The sequence below is a fragment of the Lynx rufus genome, unplaced genomic scaffold (assembly GCF_022079265.1).
Source record: "Lynx rufus isolate CCGP_SWC_20201006 ecotype Redwood Valley unplaced genomic scaffold, mLynRuf1.p SCAF_8, whole genome shotgun sequence".
Lineage (NCBI taxonomy): Eukaryota > Metazoa > Chordata > Mammalia > Carnivora > Felidae > Lynx > Lynx rufus.
In genome coordinates this window covers 132,388,444-132,406,907 of record NW_025814896.1, presented here as the reverse complement: position 1 = coordinate 132,406,907, position 18,464 = coordinate 132,388,444, and the positions used below count along the sequence as shown (strand labels likewise).

Below are 18,464 nucleotides of genomic sequence, written 5' to 3'. Positions count from 1 at the left end.
GTCATGGAATTGCCAGCTGCCGTCCCATGCGTTAAGTGGTGCAGGGCTGTTCTTCTGGAAGTCAAGGAAAATAAACCATCGTTTGTCTGAGCTCTCTTGGCGGGGGGGGGGGGGGGGGGGGGGAGGGGGTGGGCAGGATCACCTCTCAGGGAAAAGCCGGGGGTCTGGGAAGCCAGGGATGACGAAGAGCCAATTTCTAGTAAAATATCCTAAGAGGTGTCAGACTCTGCTATCTGAGCGCTAAATTAGAGAAAGCTGTTGCTTATCTAACTTCCTGTAAACGCCCGGCCGTAGCTGCGGCTGAGAGCCGCCCTCTCCTCTTTGCTGAGCGGGGGATCCACGGCCCCTTCAAGCGGTCGACCTCTGCCTTTGGGCTTCGTGCACAGGGTCAGTCTCTTTAACTGACACTGAGATGCCCTTTTAAACAGCAGCCTCCGTCGTCCTCTCTAAAGATGGGAAACTCGTACGCCGGCCAGCTGAAGACGACGCGGTTCGAAGAGGTCTTGCACAACTCCATCGAGGCTTCGCTGCGCTCCAACAGCCTGGTGCCCAGGCCCGTCTTCTCCCAGTTGTATCTAGAAGCCGAACAGCAGCTCTCCACGCTAGAAGGTAGGAGATGCCCTCGCGTCTGTCCTGTGTTGTGTGCAGCTTCTGTTGCAACAGAGCTGGAAACGCTTTCCTCCCCTGTGTGCAAAATGTTGAGTCTGGCGGAAAAGAACTATTAGAAAAAGTTGCGCATACACTTGGACTTGGCTGAAAACAAACCAACCAACCAAACAATGATAAAGTTTCAGCCGGAAAGTTACAAGGAATCAAATTATTCACTGGCTAACGGGAGGGAGGGAGGAAGAGGGCCGGGGAGGAGTATCCTGGAGTGGTTGTTACTTAGGCTCTCATCAGAAAGTCACTTGATAAGTGAGAAATTTTAACATGCTTTGGCCCTCAGTGGTCTTTTTTTTCTCTCTGCCTCGGGACTCACGGCCGTATCTTTGCAAACTAGTCTGGGTAGTTTTTGTGATGGCAGATGCCAGAGCCCTCTAGAAACTTCGAAAAGCCAGGAAAACACACCCTGATGAATGGAACGTGTGCCAGAAATAAATGCATAAATCATACTCAGGCATGGGGACAACTTTAGGGTTTACTTATTTATCCGGAGAATAAAATGGTTCTGTTTCTCAATCTTTGATTTGTATCTTTTTTTTTTTTTTCAACGTTTATTTATTTTTGGGACAGAGAGAGACAGAGCATGAACGGGGGAGGGGCAGAGAGAGAGGGAGACACAGAATCGGAAACAGGCTCCAGGCTCTGAGCCATCAGCCCAGAGCCCGACGCGGGGCTCGAACTCACGGACCGCGAGATCGTGACCTGGCTGAAGTCGGACGCTTAGCCGACTGCGCCACCCAGGCGCCCCTGATTTGTATCTCAATAGCCATGTATTTTCATGACGGAAGCAACCCCACGGCAATCCATAGGGTGAGACCCTTACTCTTACGGAAGTCCTTTTGGTCAGTTCATGCCTTCTGCTTGAAGACTCAACTTAGATACCGAAGGGGAAAAGGACTGTTGTTTACAACAAAAATGAGTCAATTAAGAAAGCACGCAGCCCGCCAGGTCCCCTGGATTGGGGTGGTCACGACGTGTGTGGGTCAGTATCAGTGTGCGTGTGCATGCATGCGTGTGTGTGTGTGTGTGTGTGTTGACAGGGCGTGGGGATGGCTGACCAGGAGGGTTGCACGTGAGGGGAAAATGAGGCACAGAGTTGCTTGTGTAGTGCCTGATAGTTCTTATTCTGGCAGGGAGGCGCTCCCTGGGTCAATCTTTGAAACATCTTACAACATTAACCTTGCAAATAGCAACAGTAAGGACCTGAGAGAGGGTCTGGGAGAAACTGGGCTGGGCTCAAAAGCACAAACTAGGGAAACGGCGGATTGTCTGCGTGTGCATGTCCTCCTGGAGGGGAGGCGTGGCTGCAACACGGTGGGGAGATGAGAACTCACTGGAGGGTCCCGGCTGTGATTTTGGCCGGCTGGTGGGGAGATGAGAACTCACTGGAGGGTCCCGGCTGTGTTTTTGGCCGGCTGGTGGGGAGATGAGAACTCACTGGAGGGTCCCGGCTGTGTTTTTGGCCGGCTGGTGGGGAGATGAGAACTCACTGGAGGGTCCCGGCTGTGTTTTTGGCCGGCTGGTGGGGAGATGAGAACTCACTGGAGGGTCCCGGCTGTGTTTTTGGCCGGCTGGTGGGGAGATGAGAACTCACTGGAGGGTCCCGGCTGTGTTTTTGGCCGGCTGGTGGGGAGATGAGAACTCACTGGAGGGTCCCGGCTGTGTTTTTGGCCGGCTGGTGGGGAGATGAGAACTCACTGGAGGGTCCCGGCTGTGTTTTTGGCCGGCTGGTGGGGAGATGAGAACTCACTGGAGGGTCCCGGCTGTGTTTTTGGCCGGCTGGTGGGGAGATGAGAACTCACTGGAGGGTCCCGGCTGTGTTTTTGGCCGGCTGGTGGGGAGATGAGAACTCACTGGAGGGTCCCGGCTGTGTTTTTGGCCGGCTGGTGGGGAGATGAGAACTCACTGGAGGGTCCCGGCTGTGTTTTTGGCCGGCTGGTGGGGAGATGAGAACTCACTGGAGGGTCCCGGCTGTGTTTTTGGCCGGCTGGTGGGGAGATGAGAACTCACTGGAGGGTCCCGGCTGTGTTTTTGGCCGGCTGGTGGGGAGATGAGAACTCACTGGAGGGTCCCGGCTGTGTTTTTGGCCGGCTGGTGGGGAGATGAGAACTCACTGGAGGGTCCCGGCTGTGATTTTGGCCGGCTCAAAGACTTCCGTGAGACATACACACGTTCAACGGTCATCCTTAACGGCCTTCCGTATCGAAAGGCTGCGTAGCTAACGATAAATTGACGATGGTCACGACAACTTAGTTTGCCTGGCATCCTGAAATCTACAAAGCGCGTTCACCTCCACCGTCTAACGTGATTAAATCCCACGGTTTGGGAAGATGGGCGCTGGGGTTGCCTGCAGAGTTGAAGGAGAGCCCGAGTCCCACAGTTGAACCCTTAACTCTGGCAGCACTTTGATGAAGAGGGGGCAGATAGGGGGTTAAGTAGACGGGTGGGGCGGGGGGGGGGTGTGGTGGAGACGCTCACCTGGGGAGAGACAGGAGGTTCCCCAGGCAGCTTTTCCTTATGCCCCAGATCTCCACGGACTACCTGGGAGGCTGCATCTCGGACATTCTGACTTCTTAGGATGTCCTCCCCTGCTGATAGGGCACTGGGCATGGGACACTTTGCAGAGACAGCTTTGAGCCTTATGCTCCTCCCGGCCTCCCGTGTTGAGGGCCGGCGGCCGGCTGTAGTGGGCTTGCTTGTTCAGCCCAAATGTTGAATGAAAACCAGAGCAGACCCTCCAGCTTTCCCTGTTTGTCCCGCAAACAGAATAGAGAAATCCTCCCAAGGTGCAGGGGCCTGGCGGGGGGGGGGGGGGAGGGTGTAAGGGGAGGGGGAGCTGGTGGGAAGGGGAGGACACTCTTTTTAGTTTGCTGGGTGTCACAATAAACTGAGCGCACAGCTCTGCCCCTGGTTTCTGCATCATAAAACCTGGCGTAGACGGCCTGTGCTGGCGACACCTTGTTTTATAGTCTGTGTGTCTGTCTCTCCCCCTGGGTCTCTTATTACTGTCCTTCCTCAGACAATTACATTAAAGATGGTTTTTATGACCAGGGTGCCGGTGTACTAAACAGCCCTCGATCTGTTAACGTTTTCTGTATTTGTGAAGGGGATGCGGCAGGGGCCTTTGTGACTTTGTTCCCCGGCGTAGAGGTCTTACCACTTCCTCCCAGGGGAAAACCCGTTTATTACGTGTTATTTGCTGTTTTTAGAGAGAGAGCAAACAGAACAGATACCAGCATTTTGAGGTAAGTATTAATTAGTTAAACAAGACGCAGGTAATCCTTGGGATCCCACCCACTCAAAATGTCCTACGGCTTCTTGCCACACAAAGATGCAATGAGGTAGGAACATTACAGTGAATAACAACCCCCATGCTCTGCAGAGTGAAGGTGGTGCAGTGGCATTTCTGGATTCCAGTGTTTCCAGCGTGAAGGTCCTAAGGTCCCCATCCTGTTGGTTTTGTCTGTCTGAGGCCGTGTGAATGCCCTCCTCCCTCCCTCCTCCTGCCGGGAGACCTTGGCCAGCAGTCTGGTCTGGTCTGCTCCCCGCTACAAGCTTCCTCGCCCTCGCTGCTGCCGGACTGATCCCATCAAAGGCCCTGGGATGTCTGCTATAGACCTTTGACCCTTGAGGGCAGCTTTCTTATCTGCTGGATTTTGAGCTCTTTCTTTGACTCTCGGAGGCTTAAGATGCCCTTCTTTCATTCTTTCTGAGAGTCTGAATTCCTGTTCTTTTTGGCTTAGCAGAATAATGTGCACACAGACATTCCTGGGTGCCCGAGCGCTCCAGTGGCTCCGACTTTCTCGCCCCTTTTCACTCGCTTGGTTGGTGTCTTGGCCGTCCCCTCCGGGAGCCACCCCCCACCCCCCCGCCCCTTCCCGGGGGGTACTGGCTCAAAGAGCAGATGTGATTGTGCAGGAGAGCCTTCTGTGACTCCCTCTCCTCTGGTGGTTACAGGACAGTCCCAGCCCCCACGGGGTCCTGTGCTGCATTGCGGGCGCCTGTGGTCTGGGCGGGACTCTGTCCCTCCTGCTAAAGCCACTCCAGACCTGCATTTAATGGCAGGAAGGAAGCATCTGAAGGAGGCTCCGGAGTTTATCCCCACCCCCCTTGTGCTCTTCCTGGGTAATCTTTTTACAGTCTTCCTGCCGCCTCTGTGTACTCCAGGCCCAGAAAGACAGACACCCCAGGAATCTTCACTTCCTGCTCTGACCTACCCAAGGTCACGGGCCCAGGCTGGCTTACGGTGTTCACTTTCTTCCGCCTCTTGTCCCACGGGCGCCTTTTAAAATGGTGGCCACCATGAAGATATGTTCCCAGTACCCTGTGCTGATTCAATCACATCAGGAATATTCTGTGCAACTCTGAGGGCTGCGTTTCCCCGCTGCATAGACTACAACAGCTCAAAGTGCCCTTATGTAAACACCTCCTTTTAAAGATGCGGGATCTGGGGGCTCCTGGGTGGCTCAGGTGGTTGAGCATCAGGCCCTCGATTTCAGCTCAGGTCATCAGGAACCCCCCTGACGCGGGGCTCGAACTCACAGACCGCGAGATCGTGACCTGAGCCGAAGTCGGATGCTTAACCGACTGAGCCACCCAGGCGCCCCGAAAAGTTGCAGGATCTAATGCATAGAGAGGTTAAGTCACTTTCCTGTGGCCACACAGACCATGGGAGGCCCAAGTAGTAGAACTCGGGTCCGCAGTTCCCAGCTCTGCCTCTCTCCACGGCACATGACTTCGTCATTAAACTAGAACCACCGGGTGGACGGAGGGTGTGAGGGCCAAGGAAGAGGAGGTTGGAGAAATGGAGAAAACAGGAGACAGAGGAATAAAAAAGAAGAAACAATGGTCTCCCAGCCCGGCCTATTTAAGAATGCTGGGAGTGACCCTGTCCCATGAAGACATGTTCATGCTGTTTGTTAAATGACATTTAAATGTAGACAAGTTGAGAGGGATTTTTAACCCCAAATTTCTGTTAAAAAAGTCAGGACTATTCTTGCATAGCCTTGGAAATTCACGAACATGACCCCCCCTTCTCTAGCCGAGCTGGGTAAAGACGGCGTGCTCGCATCGGCTGGACAGGTGTTTTCTGGGTGTTTCTCTGCATGAGCATTTTACGGGGTGCCCGGAGTACCGAGACAGAGAAGGGCAAGGACCCCACAATCTAGGAGCTGAGAGTCTGGGGAATGACAATAAGCTGTTCCATTGCCCAGGTAGAGTGCCCACGGTGAGATTCCCGTGGCCCATTGTTGGCTCTCCTGGCCAGTTTCGTGTTTTCCGTGACTCCTAAAATGCTATTTCACTTGGAAAAAAAAAAAAAAAAAAACAACTGGGGCGCCTGGGTGGCTCAGTCGGTTAAGCGGCCGACTTCGGCTCAGGTCACGATCTCGCGGTCCGTGAGTTCGAGCCCCGCGTCGGGCTCTGTGCTGACAGCTCAGAGCCTGGAGCCTGTTTCAGATTCTGTGTCTCCCTCTCTCTGACCCTCCCCTGTTCATGCTCTGTCTCTCCCTGTCTCAAAAATAAATAAATGTTAAAAAGAAAATAAAAAAAAAATAAAAGAAGAAAACAACAAAAAAAGAAACTTCCCTGAAGTCATAACCTGCCTGGCCCTGTTCTGGAACGGTGCCTTGCATGTATGTGACAAATTTGGGTGCGTGTTTTCAGAAATGCCTCTGCGTCCCCTTTTCCCTTGGGGATGAATGAAAAGGTACCGTTCGTATTCTGTAGAGGCGATTCATGCCACGTTTTCTGTTCTTAACTAACCGGTGCGGTCAGTCGCTAGAACATCGGCGCGGGCAGCAGACGCAGCTGGGAACGGGCCAGCTGTGCTGCTTAGCGGGTCTCTGAAGAGCGGCAGGCCGATCACTGGGCCTCGCTAGGCCTCAGTGTGCCCACCTGCAAAATGGTCTAGATCTTAATCTGTGGTACCTCCCACAGAAATATTTTTGGAGTGCCTACCAGGTACCAGGCTTCGTGCACCGTTCTTCTCCACCAGTTACCGCGCGTTGACCCCTGTGCGTGTGCAGACAGGCGCAGCTCTCGTGGATGGGGAGAGAGGTGAACCCGCATTCGAGGTCGCGAGGCCAGGCTTGGAGCCTGAGTCTGTGACCTGGGGAGAGTCCCCTGACCTCAGCTGGCCCCTCCAGCAGAGACGGGGGATGACGCCCGACCTTGGGGTGTGTCTCTCGGGACGGGCTGGCTGTTCGGTGGCCGAGACTTGCGGACTAGCTGCTTCTGCCTGACGCCTCGCTCCCCTTTGCCCCTTCCAGGTGGAGGCCGAGGGGACAATGAGGACGAGGAAGAAGAGGGGGAAGGGGCGCTGGAGCCCAGCGGTCCCCCGAATCCCTACCAGATGCACCCTCCGCCCGAAGGCTGCTGTACCACAGACGGTGAGCCCGCAGAGTGCGTGACCCTGACCCCTGGCAGGTGACAGCGGGCGTACCCTCCCCCACCCAGCAGCGTTGGCTGCACCTCACCGTGGCCGTCAGGCCCTCACCCCTCAGCGCTCTCTGGACAGCCTCAACTTCACCAACGGGTTTGGGTCCAACAGTTCATTTTGCTACGTTGGCTGTTTGAAAACTAGAACGTGCCTCTCAATTCGGGTCGGCTGGCGCTGCACGTTTAGCTCAGACCAATACGCGGGAACCATCTTTCTCCTTTATCACACTTTATGGTTGAAAAAGACAGACCTGTGGTCTCTCAGGAACCCCGTAGGGTCGGTGACTCGCTCCTGTCGCGCTGTTGAGGGACCGAGGCACAGGGATGCCAGATGCTTCATCTGGTCGTAAGAGCTCGCGCTCTGCATGCGGAGACACTGGGAGCAAACCCCTGGCTCTCCCACTCCCTAGCCCAACAGCCTGTCTGAGTGGCGTATGTTCATCTGTCACCACCCCAGGCGAATGGTTTAGTGAGTGAATTAATTATTGCCCCTCCCAACTCTGGAAGTTTGGAGATAAAAGATACTCTCGGATATTGGAGCTAGTTAGGTAAGCAGACACTTCGTCCACGACGTGGAAAGTGCTAGCAGGGTGGGGTGGGCGACCAGGGGTGCCTGGGAGGCCACGAAAGGTTGCTGACACAGGTCGAGAGTTTAGGGAAGGCTTCCTGGAGGAGGTGGCCCATCGTCTGGGGTTTGGAGGATTGGCGGGAGTCTGTGAGAGGGTTGGGGGAAGCTGGGACATTCCAGACAGAAGAACGGCATGGGCAGAGGCTCAGAATGGGGAGCGTGGAGCCCATGTGGGGAGCCGCCAGCAGTTTAGGTAGGAGTCTGAGGTGTGGCTGGGCAGGGCTCGGTGCGGTGATCATGTGGGGTGTAGAGGCCCCGTGTGTGGGGCTGGACGTGACCTTGTGCAGGGTGGCGGCGGGGGAGGCAGGCAGCCCTCGCTGGGGCTGCTGCTCTGGGGTGAGGGACACCAGCACAGTGGCCCTTCATGAGGGGGCCTTCTCGTGTCCACCTAATGAAAGAAAACAGCGAGCTCTCCAGGGGTCATCACGGTGATTTTCAAAGAATTTCCAAGTGAACGCAGCAACGGTGTCCATAGCCCGTCTTCCTCCAGTTCTTCATTTAAAAAATATTTTTTTTTATTGTTTATTCACTTTTGAGAGGGAGAGAGCGCATGGGGGAGGGGCAGAGAGAGAGGGAGACACAGAATCCGAAGCAGGCTCCAGGCTCCGAGCCGTCAGCCCAGAGCCCGACGCGGGGCTCGAACTCAAGGACCGTGAGATCATGACCTGAGCCGAAGTCAGACGCTCAACCGACTGAGCCCCCCCCAGGCACCCCTCCTTCAGCTCTTCAGAAGGCTGGGCCCAGGCCGCGTAGGTGGAAGGCCTGCTTCCCTAAGACGATGGAGGGGAGCCACCCTGAGCTGGGTCGGACCTGCCTCCACCCTGGCCCTCCTCTCTGCGGCTCTGAGCAAATCATGTAACCTCTTCGGAGCCTTGATTTCCGTATCTTCAGACTGGCAGCTGGAACACTTCCCCACAGGTGATCAAGTGACAGCTTTGCAGAGCTTATCCCGGCCCAGGGCCTGGCCCACCGTGGGCACTGGCTCTGTGCCTTCTGGCCTCCCCATCCCTCAGGGCTCCTTTGTGGCCCTCCCGCCAGGGGCACGGTGTTGTCGATGGCGAAGCAGGTGCGTGCGGGAGGAGTCCATTGACGGTACTGTAGGGTTTTGCAGGGGGAGCCTTGGGACCATCAGGCCATGTTAGCTGTCACCGCCTCCGTCGGTAACTAAGGATGGAACGGACACGGGATGGGGCTGGATGTGCCCAAAGACCTTGCAAAGGGCCTGTCCAAATAAGTCTCAGCTGTTTCTATTTCCAGATGCCTCAGGACATGTATTTCTTAAATTTTTTAAAAAAGTTTTTAGGAATTTATTTTGAGAGAGCAAGTGTGGGCGGGAGAGACGCAGAGAGAAAGAGAGAGAATCCCAAGCAGGCTCCGCACTGTCAGTGTAGAGCCTGATGCGGGGCTCGAACTCATGAACCGTGAAATCATGACCTGAGCCGAAATCGAGAGTCGGACGCTTAACTGACTGAGCCACCCAGGTGCCCCTGGACACTTATTTTTTGAATGGGAAATCTACTTAAAAGCTCTAAGATACAGAATGTCCAAAAGGGTATGGAGTGAAGGCCTCCTTGGTGGTCAGTGTCCTTGTGTCCCATCCCCAGAGATGGCCAGTGTTACCAGGCTCTTGTTCCTTATTTGTGACATTTGTCTTTTCCTCATACGTGTAAGGAACACCGGGCGTAAAGAATATCAAATTGCTCACAATCTCTTATGGATTTATCTCGTGTACATTCTAATTGACCATCACGTGCCTACACTTTTTCCTGGTGAGTTTCATCTGCACGTCAACGTGTATCATATGGTGACACCATCGTCATAAAAATAATTAGCGTGTGGTGAGTGGCCCCAGTAAGTAGGGTCCTAATCTTACCTCTTAGAACTAGTTTGAAAGTCAGCCACATCCAGAGGTGAGCTTTGTTCCCGACAAGACCTGGAACGCTGTCCTCCCTTTGCCCACGCGGAGCCCGGGTCTGGGGAGGCCCCTGGGCAGCGTGTGTGAGTCTCGTCCGTTCCTCCCAGGGTTCTGCCAGGCGGGGAAGGACCTGCGTCTCGTCTCCATTTCCAGTGAGCCCATAGACGTCCCCGCAGGCTTTCTCCTCGTGGGGGCCAAGTCCCCCAGCCTGCCAGACCATCTCCTGGTGTGTGCCGTGGACAAAAGGTTCTTGCCGGATGACAATGGGCACAACGCTCTTCTTGGTAAGTCCTTTCTTTGCCCTTCCCTGTGGCTCCATCCGCATGGGGGACAGGGACAAGAGAGGCCATGGGGGGTGGGGGACAGGCCGCCTTTGGGGGCTCTTGATCAGTGCATCCTACCGCCCCGTTTGTTTTTCAGTAGGCTCTTTCCGTGTGAAGTGGAACGTAAATGAGATTTATCCTGAGATGTGGCTGGCCTCCTATAGAAAGCCCATCATTTAGTACTGTCTTGTGCGTATGTTCATCAAGCCTTTTCTAAGCGCCTGCCTGTGTCAAGAATAGGATACGGGCCTTGTGCTCGATGCTTTCAGAGGGCATCAGACCTGAGGCGGTGGGAGAACAGGGCTGAGTGTGTGTCCCTGCTTGCGGAACATTCATAGCCTTCTCCAGAAAGTGGGGAGCGATTCCTGCACGTGCCCTGGCCCCCTCACCTGGTCCGGTGTCTCCCGTGGAGGAGAATCAGGCAGGCAGAAGGGCTGGTAATGATCTGGTCCAGACGTAGCGTCAGGAAGAGTCTTCGCGCTGTAGAACACTTAAATTTCACGCTCGATACACCCCCCCCCACAAAAGCTGAGTAGGTAAATGCACGCCAGTGGGTATTTATTGAGCACATTTTAGGACTGAGGCACTATGCAAAGGACCCGAGAGGGGAGGAGGGGAAGAGGGGAGAGCAAGGATTGAGCCGCAGAAGACGAATAGTTCCTGTCACGAGGAGACAGTGACTGTGGGTAAATGCTGAACCAAGGCAGGTGAATGTGGGCTGGACAGACAGACACAGCTCTGGGATGGTGACCAGAGAGAGAGAGAGAGAGAGAGAAGGTTCTGGCCAACTCCGTCTCTCTAGGCAGGAGGGGCTTATTATAACTAGTTCTCGAGAATAAGAGTAATCCCGGGAAATTCACTCTACCAAAGGAGCTCACGGAGTCCTTCCGTCTCGGATTTAATTTGCTCGTCGAGGCCACTCAGGATGAAACGTGCTGGTAAGACTGTGCCAGTGACTTGGCCAGCGTTTGATCTGGCGGCAGCCGCGGCTTGGGCTGAATTCCACCACTTAGTGACTGTAAAGGAATTGCGAGGGCAGTAAATCAAGGAGGTTCTGTGTCTTGAAACGTGGGGACAAGAATCTTTGAGTTCATTCACCGCCAGCCCCTAACAGCTTTGGCTCCTCAGGTGGCGAGTGCAGAGGAAGTGGGGGCTTTGTTAATTGCTCGCCAAAAAGCCATCGGAGGTGGGTTACGAGGGCCGGTCGGTAATAACCGACGCTTTCTTCTTTTAAAATAACTTTATGCTCTCAGCTTGCACACTTAACACCGTGTAGGTTTCCTGCAATTAACCCTGATGGCTGCGCGGGACAAGGTGGGCCTACAGCCCTCCGGGGGCCTGGGCTCCGCGCTTTTTAGTGACCTATAAAACGGAAGCTGTGGAATATCTTGGGGGAAGCAATGGCTTTAGCTCCTAATTTATAACCGCCCCCCCCCCCAATTTATAACGAAAGGAATCTTGTTTTAGTGACTTGGGATCAACAGAGGGATTTTGTCTGAGAAGCTGAAAGATGAAAATCTAGATGTGTGTTTCCATTTTTTGACGACGGGAATTCCTCTCGATTGGCTGATCACTGAGGCAGGAGACGACCTCCAGCTAGAATGTCCTTTTCTATCGGGGTGTAAATGAGTCCTATGTTCACGCAGCATTTGTGGAATGTGTACCCCGTGTCGAAGGTGGACCTTCAGTTCAGCCCAGGGCCCCAGTCAAGTCCAACCTGGTCCTTCGCTGGGAGCTTGCCAGCTGGTGGGAAAGCTCGGCCAGACGGGGACTTTCTAACACATCTCTGGGCGGCACGTGAGAGCTGAGGGTTAAAGTGCCGAGGGGGTACAGAAGGGCACACGGAGCCCAGTGACGGGAACAGTGTCTCAGGGTGTGGTGTGTGAGCTGGGCCCTGAAAAACCAGTGGCATTTTGCAAGTCAGAGAACAATAGCACCTGCACGCTAATGGCAACCACTTTACTAAGCACTCACCGCGTTCTAGAAACTGTTCTAAATAGGTTATCAGTGTACCGGTGGGTACGTTATTATCTAGCATTTGTGTATGAGGTAGCAAAGGCACAGAGAGGTTAACTGACTTGCTCAGGGTCGTAAATGGCAGGTCCTGAATTTGAGCCCAGGTGCTCTGGCCCTGGCCCTCCTACTCCGGGGAACGGGTGCCCTCAGGAAGAGGGGGAACCGTGTGCATGAAGGAACACGGTGTGCTGGAATGAAGGAGCGGAGGCTGGGAGCGGGGGCTGCTTGGGCCCCGCCTGGGCAAGGCTGCCATTCCCGGGAAGTCATTTTTCAAATAATAATGTAATGCGTCTGTCTTGTGTCTTTAACAATTACTAACACACAGCCAGTCTTGTTTCACCCACGACTCCTTCTCGAACTTCTGGATTGTTGGGGAAGCAAACCCCAGACGTGGCGTTTCACCTGTAAACGTTTCCGTGTGTATCTCTAAACAATAAGGGCTCTTTGTTAGAGTTCCTATACCATCATCGTATCTACAAAATTTAACAGTAATGCCATAATATTACCCAATAGCCAGTGTGTTCAAATTTTGTCTTACAGTTTTGGTTTTGTTTTGATGGATGTTTTGTTTGAATCAAGATCCAACCAAGATTGTCCCAAAGCATTTGGCTGACCTGTTGCTAATTCTGTCTTCATGCATAGGTCCCTCCTTCCTAGTTGTCCCTTACAGTTTTTATTTTTGGAAATGTTCAGAGAAGGTGATTTCTGTGTGTGTTTGTTTATGTTTGTTTACCTTTGAGAAAGAGCGAGAGAGAGCGAGCAGGGGAGGGGCCAAGAGAGAGGGAGACACAGAATCCGAAGCAGGTTCCAGGCTCCGAGCTGTCAGCACAGAGCCTGCCTGGCACGGGGCTCGAACTCACAGTGAGATCATGACCTGAGCCGAAGTTGGACGCTTAACCGACTGAGCTGCCCCTGCTTGCTATGTTGTTAACTTGCAGTGTAGAACGATCTCTTAGAGGTCACATGAATAACTGATTTCTGCCCCCTTCTTCCAAAGGGACAATTAGGGGCAGGGGAAGTGGCCGTGAGCCTCTTGCAGGATTCCGGGGGTCTTGTTGGTTATGTGGCAAGAATGCACCACCAGCCAGCCTTGAGGTTGGTCCCATCTTCTTGTGCCCATCACCCCCATCCCGTTTCTATCTCATCTGAAGCCTGACGTGGCTCTTAAGGCTTTCCCTGTGCCTCTGGCTGCTGCCTGGTACGCTCTGGCCTGTGTCCCCCTTCCCGGGCACACGCGGGAGAATTGCAAAGGGAGGTGCGCTTTGGAGTCCTCCAGAGGCCCACCTTCAGAGACGCAAGGAGAAAGTAGATCCCTTGCATACTTTAGTCGGAACGTGGCCAGAATACCGAGGCTGGGGGCCATGGACGTGTTTTTTTCCTCGTTCGCCGTTAGGCTCTATTTACCTCCACAACGAGGATCGTGGCAGAAACAACAGCAGTCAAATACAAAGTGGAAAAGGAGGAAGTTGCCCATCACCCCCAAGTGAACCTCCATTGTACTTTGCCCATTTTCTTCTCCGTGCGCCATCCAGGTGGGGCATTTGAAATGGTTTTCACAGCTTGTATTTCACAAGCGTGGACATAAGGCTCGATTTTGGTTTTCCTGCTTCACTTGCCGCAATACCCAAGGACGATGCTACTTTTATCGTCGCCGTTCGCTTTCAGGGAACAGGAGGGCAGGGCCTGCCTGTGATGACTCCGTCCTTAAAAGGAGCACGGAGCCCCTCTCAAGGTCTGACCTCGGCTTCAGGGTCCAATTTAAGCCCTGCCTCGCCAGGAGGTCTTTCCATGGACGGGGGAGCACGTGTGGGCACCAGTTCGGGGGGTGCATGTGCGACACCATCCGGGGTGCCAAACGCGGCTTGGCCGGGCCTGAGGGGAAACTCGATAGTGCCGCCCCCGTGTGGTCAAGAAAGACTGGTTTTTCTGGAATAGTTCCTGGGGGGTGGTAACCTCGAAGGAACCGTTTCTCTGCACTTTGGATATTTATGCCGGAGAGTTTGAGGATTCAGGACAGGCTTTCTAGGCCTGTCTTCTTTTTTTTTTTTTTTTTTTTAATTTTTTTTTCAACGTTTTTATTTATTTTTGGGACAGAGACAGAGCATGAACGGGGGAGGGGCAGAGAGAGAGGGAGACACAGAATCGGAAACAGGCTCCAGGCTCTGAGCCGTCAGCCCAGAGCCTGACGCGGGGCTCGAACTCACGGACCGCGAGATCGTGACCTGGCTGAAGTCGGACGCTTAACCGACTGCGCCACCCAGGCGCCCCCTCGTGAAATTTTTTTACTGCCGTTGAGACGACTTCTGGGAAAATTAGAATTGCCTCACGTGTTCAGCTAGGGGTGGCTTAAACCGTTTCCCCTGTCTCCAGGGACCAGTCGGTCAGCCGTCCTGTGGTCCTGAGTCACCTCTTAGAAGAGCAGTCCGTATTTGCTGCAGCTTGCAGCTGGCTCCCCAAATACTTGCCAGGCAGACCCAGGCCTTCCACCTGCGGAACCACGAGAAGGCCTTCCCGATGGCCCGTGGTCCCATCCCTCCATCTGAAAGGGCGCAGTGGTCCCACCGCCCACATTTGTCAAGGATCAAAGGCCTGTGGTCCATGTCGCTGTCTCTGGATGGCAGCAGGGCCCTGGCAGGGTGCTTTCCGCACACCTTGGTCTTGTAGTTCTGTTTCTCGTGCATCCATCTTTTCAACACTTGGGGTCAGAATCCCTTCCAGAGAGCTTGGAAGGTTTCTCAGGGCCTTGTTTTTTTTTTGTTGTTTTCCCCCCATTTCATTATTTACTTATTTATCTTTTACGTCCAAGTTAGTTAGCATATCGTGCAATAGTGATTTCAGGAGTAGATTCCAGTGATTCATGCCCGATGTGTACCCAGCGCTCCTCCCTTAATGCCCCTTGCCCATTCAGCCCATCCCCCCCTCCCACAACTTGTGCAGCCACCCTCAGTTTGTTCTTTGTGTTTTCAAGAGTCCCCCTCCTTGTTTTTAGAATCTTTTTCCATCCGTTTTGTATCTTACATTGCACATATGAGTGAAGTCATATGATCTTTGCCTTTCTCTAATTTCGCTGAGCATAATCCCTTCTAGTTCCATCCAGTATTCTTAAATGGCAGCTGAGCTGCGTTTGTCTTCAGAGATCCAGGTTGGAGACAAAGGAAGAAATAAAAACATTAGATTGTTATTTCAAAGGAGGTGCAGAAATCCTGCTATGTTCACGTTGATAGCCTGTTTCGCCTCTCCTTCCCTTCTGATATCTATCATCTATGACGTGCTGGACGCTGGTCTGTGCACAGACACTTAACATGTACAGACACAACCCACCCCTACGTGCAGTCACCCCATGACGCTGGTCCTTTAGAGCGAGGGAATAGCTATGGGGAAAAAGATGCGAATTTCAATGACTAAACACTAAAAAAGAGGTTACGGTGGTTCTCTGTTCAATATGAAGAGCTGTAGGGGAGAACAGGGAGCTTCAGCCCTTCGGGTCAAGCGAAGCCCCGAAGAAGTGCATGTTTGAGTTGGGCATTGAGTGGCAGGGACACATGCAACACGCAGGTGGGACTCAAGGGAGGAAGAGTGTGAGCCTGGAGGCATGAGGGCGGTGGGAGTGGGTGGGCGGGTCCACTTGGGGATTTGGCACAGCAGAGCGAGGAACGAGGAACCGGGGCGAAGGCTGGAGCTATGGGGGTTGGGTAGCATTTGGGGTGGCCTTGAATGCCACGCTTGTGAGTCTCCACTCCATTCGCCTGCTGGGCTGGAGTGCCACACCGTCTACCTCCACTGGGGAATATTCCATGACCTCTCCGGTCCTCAGCCCTCCCCAAAGAAGGATTTGTGTCCCAAGGGGCCGGGTGTTGTGTCACTTAAGCTGAGTGACCTTGTCTGGAGGACGGTAAAAGGGCCAGCATCTCGCTGGCTCTCTGTGCGTGTTAGTTCCTTTCCTGTCCCTTTAAGAACAAGGAAATAGCACAGTGCCTGGCATCTCTTTGATACTTTGTCTGTTTGCTCTGGTGCAGAGAGAACAGGATTCTGGAAGTTTAAACTAAACCTGTCCTGTGGCTAGACCAAGAGATCTGTCCCTATTTCTAAGGCCTTTTAAGGAGTATTAAATGTGCTTAAAATAGATCAGAAAATCCAGTGAGTGTCTATACTGTAGGTGCCTTATTTCTCTGTGGAGATGTCTTGAACCTTCACGAACACGTTGCTTTGAACATTAGCCAGAGGCCTCAGGAATACCCTGTTTGAAAGCAGGGCTCACACACCGAGCCACGTGGCCCTCATGGGCTGAGTCAAAGTGACCTTTGGAAACTTGTCGGCCAGAGAATATGATGAAACAGATCAGTCTCCGCTTTAGGGTCTTTCCTGCCAAAGGGCCTTGTACCATAGAAACCAGACGCCCCAGTGGGCGAAGCAAGGTCCTCAGCAAGGTCTTCTTGAGATGGTGGGTGTAGACCAGAGCAGCTAGGCCAATCGTCACATTTGTCCCATGTTAACCGGTGGTTGCACTGAGTGTGGTTTGAATGGACTTTATAGTTTGTAAAGGTCTCTTTATCCCTATTCGCTGGATTTTCATGGTTCCTAAGAGGTCGTTTTGTCATCGGGCGACCCTTCTGGAGCCTCACAGCTGGTGGGAACCTCCGTCCGTCCCCAGAAAGGCCCATTCCGGCCTCGGCCGCAGGATGCCAACGTTGTGACAGCCACACCGGGGCAGCGGGTCTCCGTTCCGCTGGTTGCCAAACCCTTCCAGCCCCCCCCCCCCCCCCCCCCGCCCCATGGAGCTCTCTTTGTTTCTTGCAGCGACTCATGGGATCAGGATGGGGTTTCGGGCTCCTGGGAGGCCGTCAGTGTTCTGATGGCTTTGAGATTCTGTGACTGGCCAGCACTGAAGGAGATGGGCGTGTACCACTTCCTGCAGGCACTTGATCAGTGTAGACGGTTGAATGCGATAGTCTCATCTTGTAATGTTTGCTGTGTGTATAGGCTTTAAAATCTGATCCCCCCCCCCCCCCGGCAAGTCCAGTTTTCCAAGGTTCAGGGCCTCCTCCATGACTAAGTCTTCTTGGGCCTCCTTCTGTTCAAGTCAAGGTCATCTCGACCCTTGGACCAACATAAGGTGCTAGGGACCCTTGCCCCGTGGAATTTTCGGGTTCGTGGCACAGGATGGGAGTACTTTGAATTACCACAAAGTCTGCGTTATTTGACGAGTATGTTGGAGGTAAGTTGGAGACCTTCGTGGTGGTTTCCCTCCCCCAGGTTTCTCTGGGAATTGCGTTGGCTGTGGAAAGAAAGGCTTCTGCTACTTCACAGAATTCTCTAATCACATAAATCTCAAGTTGACCACTCAGCCCAAGAAGCAGAAACACTTGAAGTATTACCTGGTCCGCAACGCACAAGGGACTCTAACCAAAGGACCTCTCATCTGTTGGAAAGGCTCAGGTGAGCAGTTCGGCTTTGAGCAGGGTTGGGTGGGTGAACGGGGGCCCTCCAAGAGGGCCCAGGTGCCTGTCAGCCGGACTTCGAGGAGCGCCCAGTCTCCATGGGCACAATTGCAGGCAGAAGGTCAGCCCCGTGAAATCAAAGCGCTGCTTTGCATTATGGGTAAACATTTGTAGTGCCAGCCTAGCCAGAGATGCTGCTAAACATCCGGCAGCACACAGGATAGCCCTTTCTGCCCCCCCCCCGCCCCCCCTGCCCTGTACCCCAACCCACAAAGAACGAGCAAGCCTAAATAATCAGCGGTGCCGAGGTTGAGAAACTCTGATTTAGAGAAATAATGGCTCGGATGATACCCGTCCTCTCTCCGCCCCGAACCCTGTGAAGGCCAGCGTCGTAGAAGTCACTGGGCTTCCCTCCTCCCTCCTGTCTCCCGGATCACCCATGGCTAAGTCAACTAGGGAGAGAAGAGGGTGGGGGGCAGTGGATTTTCAGAGGCCCAGCCTTGGATGGCCCCTGAGAGGCCCCCACTCAGCCAGCTGTGCAGGGACATGTCCTAGGAGGGGTCTCCACGAGAACCTTGTCTGGGTTGGTTCATCTCTGGTCACCTGGCCTCTCCTGGCCAGCCTCTGTGAATAGAAGGAAGGGACTTCAGGAAGGGCTGGCTCAGGGCCTTCCTCCCCCACCCCTACTCCTTTTCTTACTTGACTCAGTAAACATTTCTTGAGCTCCTGGTACCAAGAATTAGTAGTACAAAGTGGTGCTTCTGCTGTGGGACCCAGGAAGAGTCTTTGATCACGTGCTGTGACCAAACACCTCACAGGCTAGATGCAACTCCTGGGAGGGAATCTTTCCAGCAGAGGGTGGCTTTCGGGACAGGGGGCTCTCAGCTCTTTCTCTGCCTCTGAGTAATAATCTGTTCTTTCCTTGGGCTTGAAGGGCAGCGATGGGGGTGACTCATTCGTGTCCTCTGTTTTTCTCTTTGTCCCAAACGCTCAGGGTTGCTCCCCCTGCTGATAATCAGAGCTGCCCCTCGGACGGATCCCCC

The 18,464-nt window shown here is 53.7% G+C and overlaps 1 protein-coding gene across 1 annotated transcript in view; it reads left to right on the top strand.

Annotated features, from left to right (window-relative positions):
- The first annotated feature begins 437 nt into the window (after nucleotides 1-437).
- Nucleotides 438-18,464, top strand: part of GREB1 (growth regulating estrogen receptor binding 1) — a 76,478-nt gene continuing 58,451 nt past the window's right edge. Inside the window, exons 1-4 of the mRNA XM_047069808.1 lie at nucleotides 438-609; nucleotides 6,933-7,052; nucleotides 9,752-9,928; nucleotides 17,237-17,419. Coding sequence (XP_046925764.1) covers nucleotides 453-609; nucleotides 6,933-7,052; nucleotides 9,752-9,928; nucleotides 17,237-17,419 — 637 coding nt within the window. The 5' untranslated portion in view covers nucleotides 438-452. The remainder of the gene's footprint in view (nucleotides 610-6,932; nucleotides 7,053-9,751; nucleotides 9,929-17,236; nucleotides 17,420-18,464) is intronic.